General features: G+C 42.3%; 1 protein-coding gene across 1 annotated transcript; it reads right to left on the bottom strand.

Annotated features, from left to right (window-relative positions):
- Positions 1-3,411: 3,411 nt before the first annotated feature.
- LOC128045528 (disintegrin and metalloproteinase domain-containing protein 30-like) lies at positions 3,412-5,559 on the bottom strand. The gene has a single exon (XM_052638026.1). The coding sequence runs from the start codon at positions 5,557-5,559 to the stop codon at positions 3,412-3,414; it is 2,148 nt and encodes a 715-aa protein (XP_052493986.1).
- Between the last annotated feature and the right edge of the window lie 4,224 nt (positions 5,560-9,783).

The raw sequence follows: 9,783 nt of genomic DNA, 5'->3' as shown, positions 1-9,783 counted from the left end.
TGCACAGAATAGGCAGAAAGGGTGATAGTAGAGCTAACTGGTAATAAATTGATAATCTACACAATCTGCTCTGAAGAGTTATATTTGTCAGTCAGAACAGGCAAGATTACAGAATTCAAGTTAGAGCTCAATTTGCTCTCACCAAAATATTTGAGGCTGGAATGAGGACTGCATGCTTTCAGGGTAGTTCTTCCTGAGGTACAAGTGAAACAGTTGAAACTCATTTTTTTTTCCTCCATCATTGTTCTTCCCTAGGTCAACAGAGATCTTCAAATCCATACCCCTCAAAAACCCAGTTTTTCTCACTTGACGTGGGTGGATAGACTCCAGTACTCCACTGCTGCTGCTGCTGCTAAGTCGCTTCAGTCGTGTCTGACTCTGTGCGACTCCATAGCCCACCAGGCTCCCCCATCCCTGGGATTCTCCAGGCAAGAATACTGGAGTGGGTTGCCATTTCCTTCTCTAATGCATGAAAGTGAAAAGTCAAAGTGAAGTCCCTCAGTCGTGTCCGACTCTTCGCGACCCCATGGACTGCAGCCTACCAGGCTCCTCCGTCCACGGGATTTTCCAGGCAAGAGTACTGGAGTGGGGTGCCATCGCCTTCTCCGCCAGTACTCCACAGCCACATGTAATGTCCTTCAGAGCTTACTCAGATTTATCTAAACACCACAAGATCACAATTTTTAAACTTCTGCTTGTTAACAGCAGAAAGTTCTAATAGTCTATACTATCTCTTTGACTTTCTATGTATATGACCAGATGGTCTATAAGTAGCGATTGTCACTGTTGTTTTGTTTTCTGGGCTAAAACTAGGACTTCCAGGTCAAGTTGAATAGAACATATGTAGTTGGCATCTGCTTTATACCTGTTTATAAGTTCATCATTATTATTTTGCTATAGATGGTGGTAGATACCATTAATTAGTTTTGGATGTTCCTCTCTGTTTCTAAATTGCTGTGAGATTTAATAATTTTTATCACAAAGATTTAATTTTACCTCTTACTGTCTTGAGTCTATTCACAGGATTGTATCAATCTTCCAAAGGTGATGCCATCTATTCATTGATTTACTAATGTTAACCATTCTTTTATTCCTGAGGAAGAAAAATCCTGGTCAAGATGGGTTTATATAACATTCATTGCTAGTTTCAGCTTGGAAATGATTTATACATTTCCCTCTATGTTTATAGATAAGATGAAATATAATTTTTCTTATTTGTGCTGTCCCTGTAAGAATTTTACTAACAAAGTCATAATAGGTTCATAAGTTGAACTGAGGTGTATTTTCCTCATTTTTAATTTTCTGGGGGGAGTTTATGAGAGGGACTATCCTATTGGTTCTTTCCAAGTAAGGTGATGGATGTGTTAATTATCTTGTTCTTAGTAGTAATTCTACAATCTATGCATATTAAATTTTCATGCAGTACACTTTAAATTAATATACTTGTACATTCTATCACAATTAAAAATTTTAAAATTTATGTATGTTAAATTTCCATGTAGTATACTTTATATATTTGTACATTTTTATCACAATTTAGAATCATGTTTAAACAACCTTAAGTTTTTAAATGAATTCTCCTCCCTAAATTCAACTTCCTAATATTCATATAAAGCTACATTGAATGATGTCATTATTAGTTATGCAATCTTGAGTATTTTATTTAAACTCATTGTCCTCAAATGTGCTTTGAAAAATGAGAAAATGAAAACACCTACCTCACAGAGTTACTTTCAGGAATATGCACATTGACGCTGGTGGAATGTGTGGAGTATTGCCTGGCCAGAGCGAACATTCAGTTAATGGTAGCCAACATTATTAGTACTATAGCCATAGTTTTATCAGTCCCAAACAGTCAAAGGGGACACTCTTTATCATGAACCTCCCACAGCTTCTTTAGTTAGAGGAACTGCATGGCTAAGAAGAGTCTGGAGTTGGGTTTAGTTGACCTGCTGTACTGCCTGGGGAAGGAGGAGCCCCGCAGAAGCTCAGGGAACAGCAGGAGGGTTCAGCCCAGAACAAGACCAAAACACTTGGGCTGTCACAGGGCTGGGATGATGAACAAGATATGGCCATTGACTCCTCTGAAGGGGCCACTCAATCCTCCTCTCTTCCAGCCAAAGCACCAGGCAGAAGGGTACTTGGAAGCAGACATGGGTGTACTTGGGATGAATGGTGTTCCTCACTGCCTTCTGCTCTCTTTAGGGGTGTGGCAAACCTAAGGCCAGATGTCCCCGAGCACACGTTCACAAGAGACTTCTCCCTGCAAGCAGAAACCCAAAGCACAGGATTCTTCCACCAGGACCCTGCCAGGTCTTGTCATCCTTCGTAGACTGTGGTGCACTGCAGGAGTTATGGTAGATTAAAGTGCGGCTGCTTAGTCGCTCAGTCGTGTCTGATTCTGCAATCCCGTGGACTGTAGCCTGCCAGGCTCCTTTGTCCATGGAATTTTCCAGATAGAACACTGGGGCAGGTTGCCATTTCCTTCTTGAGGTAATCTTCCCAACCCAGGGGTCAAACCCACATCTCCTGCATTGCAGCCAGATTCTTTACCACAGGTGCCACCTGGGAAGCCCCCCACCCAACCGAGGTCAATCCAAACATTAAGTCAGAGAATACATGTAAACAGAGCTACAGTGAGCCACACAGTGACTGTAACAGGGCAAGGTCCTTAACTGAGCTACTTCCCTTGTAAACTGTGCGTGTGTTTCTTGCTCAGCTGTTTCTCTTTGCGACCCCATGCACTGTAGCCTGCCAGGCTCCTCTGAGCATGGACTTCTCCAGGCAAGAATACTGGAGTAGATAGCCATTCCCTTTTCTAGGGGATCTTCCCGACCGAGGGATTGAACCTGGGTCTCCACATTGCAGGCCGATTCCTTACCGTCTGAGCCTTTTAAACTATGGTTTCTATATATTAATAAAATGTGGTAGCCACCATTATAGATCAGCATAGAGCACAGACACAGATGATGTCACTGATGATCCTGAGGGAGTCAGAGGGAAAGGGAGACAATGACTTTGTTTGCTGAAAACAGACACAGGACTCTACCCTGAAATCCACTGTAATTCTATAAAACTCACAATTCTAGTATTCAGAAAGCCATTAGGGTGTTCTTTTCAGGATATTCAAAACTTGAACAAAAACAAGAAAGCTAAGAAAGTAAAATGCACTGATTTGTTTCCAAACTAAGAATACCTTTTATTTGCTGATCAAAACCTCAAAGAAAATTAGGTTAAGGAATAGTAGGAAGAAGGAAGAACTATAGATAAAGGAGAAGCTTGTTCAATTTATGACCCTGTGTAATAAATAGTGACTGTGGATTGCCTGATTACTTTTTTGCTTTCTTGACATGTTTTTGTCTCGAATTGTTCTTCTCCAGCATTAATTAGTGATGTTTCTTTTTAGATTCATCAGCTTTCTATGATTTTCCTGTAAAACACAACAATCACTGAGACAATTAAGAAAACAAGGCGTGTTAATATAAGAATCACAACCTGAAGTGAGGCAGACACCTCCTTCCTTAGTGGTCCTGGAGACCCACTGTCGATGCTTCCTCCATATCCTACCTCCTCACACAGCGGAGGGGCCCAACCATACATGCAGTGGCAGTTTTTGTTATTGTTGCAAACTCCTCGGCGGTTGCACTTCTCAGGGAAACAGTCAAATTTCAGGACTGAGCTATTCACACAGTATCTATTAAAACACACCCGCTCCTTACCACAGGAGGTACCATCATTTATCACGCCCAGGTCAGGTAACCCCATAGGTACCATGGCTAGATGATAGCCAATGCCCCAGCACATGAGATTTTCTTCATGCAGGTGAGTTGATATTAGGATAGTGTGATCTGGCATATGAGGGAGAGTTTTGACATTTATGCACTGTAGCCTGCCACATATTGAATTTCGCTTGGTACACTTTCTAAAATCACGAAGCCCTGAAATCCCACAGTTCCCATATTGGTCACCTAATAAATTAACTGCATCATAGCACTGATGAGGAGCATCCTTGGCATCAAGTCCAAAAATTTTTTGGCACTGCATATACCTGGATTGACAACTCTGTTTGAAACAATGGGCTTCGTACTTGCAAGGGGTTCCATCCTGCTTATAAGTATCACTTGGACAGAAAGCTGAGGTTCCATTGCAATACTCCGCAAGGTCACATTCATTTTCTTCCACCCGACACATGTATCCAGACGGACGAAACTGACAGTTATGACAACAAAGTCCAGTGCTACAGTTGGCTCCTTCTTTGAGTTTACAATCTGGTTGACAACACCCGTCTTCTTCACACTCCTCTGTCGAACCACAATCACATTCCTCATTCTCTTCCACAATTTTGTTTCCACATCTCTCAAGCACGTAGCCTAGGCCTGGGAGATTAGTTAGACACCTTGCATTTGAAGCTCTATATATGTATGCAAAATAATGGGCATAACTACAATTACTAAACCCATATCGCCCAGTACCCATGATGCAGCTATACCTTCCCTTACATTGGCAGAATGCTTCATCATGTAGCATTCCCACACTGTGTCCCAGTACGTGAGTGGACCATGTAGCGGGTGCAAGGATATTTACATCTGGAAAAACACTTACAGATCCAGCATAAAACCGACTACACGCATGTCCCCCGGACTGTGCAAGTAAATCTGAAAAAGTTCTTTTAAGATACAGGTGTACCCAATCTACTGAAACCCGAGTATTTAGTACACTTGTTCGGTATACCAAAAACTGGCTTAAAACTTGCTCTATCTTTGAAAAATTAACTCTAATTTTGTCATTATCTGTCCATACTTCAACACTAAATAGATGTATTCTTAGACGGATATCTTGGAAGTAAGAGTCCATGATAGAAGTCAGAAGAATGGCATCATTTATGACTTGAGTAAGATTGGAGTTTGAAAATAAATACCTACTGTTATCAAAGACCAGTGCTACTTCCATGTACATTTGATGTGTATATAAGTCAGTGAAGTCTGGTGTCGTAGCCATGTTCTCATGCTGGGCCATCTGCTCTACTGTTTCATCATCAGTTAAGCCACAGATCTGATTAGGAAATTCCTCCTCTTTCTTCATGAGATATACCACGTGCTCAAAATTGGAAGAAGCCTTGCGGGGCTCGATTTGATAATGATTGGCATCAATTTTCAGGATGCCCTGGAGACCTCCCATGCATGTACTTATGGTAACTTCAGAATCCGGATTTCCTTCAACCAAGCCCATATAGTTGCAGTCCTTGGGTATATAAGGGTGATCTTCCAAGAGTCTCCCCTGTTCTGTGAAGGAGAAAACCTGCAGATTCCGAGGCAACAGAAACCTCTTGGGCCACAGATGAAGGACACGGTTCTTGCCTTTTACCTGCAGGAGGTAGGACACGTGCCTGGCCGCTCTCTGCTCCCCTCCACGGAAGCTCAGCTTCTTGGGAATGGTGATTTCATAGGAGTCAAAGCTCCACTCAGGGTGAAAAAGTAAATCCTTGCCAAGAGAGTCAACCAGGAGCACCGCCAGGACTAGCGACCGGCCTGGGGAGAGGCAGGTCCTCACTGACCTCATGGCACAGCCTGTTCCCCAGTGAGTCAGTCCCTGCCACTGTGGCCTTGAGAGTCAGCCTTCCAGGGACGTCCGCTAGAGGCGCGGGGAGCAGTGCGTGCCCTGCGGAGCTCGCTGGTGCTTGGGAGCGCAGCCCTGGGCCAAGCTGGGTCAGGAGGAGGCTACTGACTTCCCCTGCAGCTGCACGCCCCGCCCAACGCATCCAGTTCGTTCTCTGGGCGGTGCCGTTGGGCGCACGTGGAAGAATCCAAAGAAGGTGCGCGAGAATAAAATGAAAAGCGAGGCTGCTTGCAGGCTGTGGGGAGAAGGCAGGGAGCAGCTTGAGAAAGGGAAAAGGATTGAAGAGTAAGAACAACAGAGAACTTGACAAAGGCTCTCTGTATCTTGGGCTATTTCTTTTGTTTTTATTGGCCTCAGGACACACCTGAGTTTTCCATGGGCTGATTCGGCTATTTCACAGGTGCTGTGCCCACCTCACCGTTACACCATTTTCAGTGTTCACGGGGACTCTCTTGCAGCAAAGAGGATGCCTGGAGTCAGCCAGAGGACCACCAGAGCCTGAGAAAATCAGAGCTGACTCGTGTCCCCACCCCCCACCTGGCTTCAGGCAAGCGGACGTTTCTAAGGTCATTTTGCCAGGTGGTTCTTTCTGCTGTTTGTCCTTAGGGTGCTAGGGATCAGCGTGATTTTTGGTATGGGTGTGCTATTTGGATGGAGAGTCTAGGAACAGTCAAATACTAGGAGAATCCAGGAAGCCTAAAATCAATTCCAGTTGTATTACTGCTAAGTCACTTCAGTCGTGTCCGACTCGGTGCGACCCCATAGACAGCAGCCCACCAAGCTCCCCCATCTCTGGGATTCTCCAGGCAAGAACACTGGAGTGGGTTGCCATTTCCTTCTCCAATGCATGAAAGTGAAAAGTGAAAGGGAAGTCGCTCAGTCGTATCCGACTCTTAGCGACCCCATTGACTGCAGCCTACCAGGCTCCTTCCTTCATAGGATTTTTCAGGCAAGAGTACTGGAGTGGGGTGCCATTGCCTTCTCCAGTTGTATTATAGGAAAACGTTAAAAAGTAGGACGGGCTTGCATCTGGGAGACTAGTTAAGACGATTTTGTAACAATACAGGCAAGCAATGTTGTTTGTGGACCAGAAAAGGACTGTGGGCTCATAAAATACATAGTTACTTATGGAAGGTTTACCGTGTATCAGCCACTGTTCTCAGCTCTTTGGGTGAATCAACTCTAACTAATCACAAAGAAGCCTAGTTTGCAGATGTTATTGTCATGGATACTCCACACTTGAGAGAAATGAAAGTCTACTTTTGTTCATGTTAGGTGGCACAATTGCCACACACACTTAGGCAATCACCCCTCCCCCACAACCTGTAGTCTTTATCAGTTACCTCTGCTGTCTCTCTGGGGATGGACAGAAGGGAACCCTGTGGATATATGTGATTGAATGGCTTCTCCCAACATGAAAGAAGCAAGAATTAAAAAGAATATTCACATTTCTGGCTCCTGTATTGTGGTCCAGATACTCAGTGAAGCAGAAACGCCAAAACAAGTAGACTTCACCTACAGAGAATATGACAAGATCTTCTCAGGAAATGGAGATTTTTAAGGTGCCATTCTCCTGTACTGTGAGAAAGCGCCAGAACAGAGCCGTGCTCAGCTTCAAGCCGAGGATGAGAAATCCCTTCAAATGGTCCCCCTCATGGGGCAGCAAAGGAGGAGGCCTGTGTGTGGAGGTGACCTGGTTGGCAGGCAGAAGCCCTGAGTATAATTAGTAGACAATAATGGTTAAGGTACTGATTCGTTGGAAACAACCCTGATGCTGGGAAAGATTGAAGGCAGGAGGAGAAGGGGACGACAGAGGGTGAGATGGTTGGATGGCATCATCAACTCGATGGACATGAGTTTGAGTAGGCTCCGGGAGTTGGTGATGGACAGGGATGCCTGGCATACCTCAGTCCATGGGGTCAGAAAGAGTCAGACATGACTGAGCAACTGAACTGAACTGAAGGGTTAAGCACCAGTCTGAAGGTACAGGTTCCCAGTCAAGTCAGTTGCTGAGCTGAGAGGCAGTGGGAGCAAAGACATGAAGAAAGAGCTGACTAGGGATAAATGAGAGTTTCAGCAAGTGTGCTGAGTTCATAGTTCAGCTTGAAAACCAGGAATTACAATTTCCTCAGACTGGAAATCTGGTTAATGTTGTCAGGTCTCCAGCAGCGTAAATTGTAGAGGGCAGTTGGGATCTATCCATTCATTTTTATTAACATTTTCATACCTATACCATTTTCATTTAGGCCATTGAAGTATTTTGTGATTAAAACATTAATTCTACAACTCCTATTGTTATAATATTATCTTTGGGCTAAACTCTGCAACATCTGTTTGTTAACACAAAGCTTTATGGAAATAGCCTGTTTTGATGTATTTTTCCTTATTTACAAAATTATGCACATATATTTTAAAAAGTGGAAATAGCCCTGAGTTACACAGAGTAGAAAATGCAAACCATTCCTTTACTCTCAACTTGCATATGTCTCCAATAAACTCTTCCCACACTGAGACAGAAATCTTAGGTATGATTATTTTTCCATCTTAGAAAATTCCATTTAATATAGAAAATAAATCATATTTTAAAACAGTACATGCCATTCATATACTTTTGACAGTGCCATTTTCATATACAATATATTGTAAATAATTTTCTAAGCCATTGGTAAGAGACGTAGATCATTGCCCATAACAAATACCAAATATTCTATACTATTCACATAATTCTTTATTTAAATGTTTCCTTTATGTATTCATGATACAATCATTGTTTCACATTTTTACATTCTTCTTGTTGATAAATATATTCTATTCTGGTGATTAAGATAAATTTATGTGTAAATATATACAAGCACATACCTTCTTTGCCAGTTCTGATGGATTCTTAGAAATGTTAGATCGAGGTCTCTAAAATCAAACAGAGCTTAAACAGTTCTGTATTGGTTTACCAACTATCTGTAAAACAGTTTGTTCAATAACACAATTTAAATATCCAGGTTAAAAAAAGTAGCATTAAACGTACCATCTTTACCATTTTAAAATGTACATTTCCATAGTGTTAACGTATATTCACATTTTTGTTTACCAGATCTCTGGATCTTTTGCATCTTGTAACAGTGAAACTCTATACCTAAAAATCACTAATGTCATCCCTATTGCCTATTCATAGGAAGTATCTTTCTGTTGCTATGATTGTGATTACTTAAAGTATTGAATATGAGTACAATCACATTGTTTTTTCTTTAGTGAGTGGCTTATTGCACTTAGCATAATATCCTTGAAGTTTCTTCATGTTGTAGCATGTGACAGAATTTTCTTCTTTTTAAGCATGCATGCTCATCTATGTATGTATGTACCACACTTCTTAGTCATTCATCTGTTGGTAGATATTTGGATGAATAATGCTGCCTTGAAAATGGGTGTCCAAATATCTCCTGGAGGTCCTGCTTTGAGTTCTTTAGGACATATACCCAGAAGTTGAATTGCTAGATACTTTGTCAGTTTAGTTCAGTCACTCAGTCATGTCTGACTCTTTGCAACCCCATGGACTGCAGCACACCAGACTTCCCTCTCCTTCACAATCTTCCAGAGTTTGCTCAAACTCATGTCCATTGAGTCAGTGATGCCATACAACCATCTCAGTGCCTGTTGCCTCCTTCTCCTCCAGCCCTCAATTTTTCCCAGCTCAAGGTCTTTTCCAATGAATTGACTCTTTACATTAGGTAGCTGAAGTATTGGAGCTTCAGCTTCAGCATCAGTCCCTTCCAGTTAATATTCAGGGTTGATTTCCTTTAGAATTGACTTGTTTGATCTTGCAGTCCAAGAGTCTTCTCCAGCACCACAGTTCAAACGCACTAATTCTTTGGTGCTCAGCCTTCTTTAAGGTGCAGCTCTATCCATACATGATTACTGGAAAAAACATAACCTTGACTGTACAGACCTTTGTGGGCAAAGTGATGTCTTTGCTTTTTAATATGCTGTCTAGGTTTGCCATACCTTTTCTTCCAAGGAGCAAGCTTCTTTTAATTTCATGGCTGCAGTCACTGTCCACAGTGATTTGGAGCCCAATAAAATAAAGTCTCTCACTGTTTCCATTGTTTGCTCCTCTGTTTTCCATGAATTAATGGGTCCAGATCCATGATCTTAGTTTTTTGAATGTTGAGTTTT

This window comes from Budorcas taxicolor, chromosome 3 (assembly GCF_023091745.1).
Source record: "Budorcas taxicolor isolate Tak-1 chromosome 3, Takin1.1, whole genome shotgun sequence".
Classification (NCBI taxonomy): Eukaryota; Metazoa; Chordata; class Mammalia; order Artiodactyla; family Bovidae; genus Budorcas; species Budorcas taxicolor.
The sequence above is the reverse complement of the archived record's forward strand: the minus strand, read 5'-3'. Positions and strand labels throughout refer to the sequence as shown.

Bases quoted from the DNA above. Each gene is read 5' to 3' on its own strand.
- LOC128045528 (XM_052638026.1), bottom strand. From the start codon at position 5,559: ATGAGGTCAGTGAGGACCTGCCTCTCCCCAGGCCGGTCGCTAGTCCTG.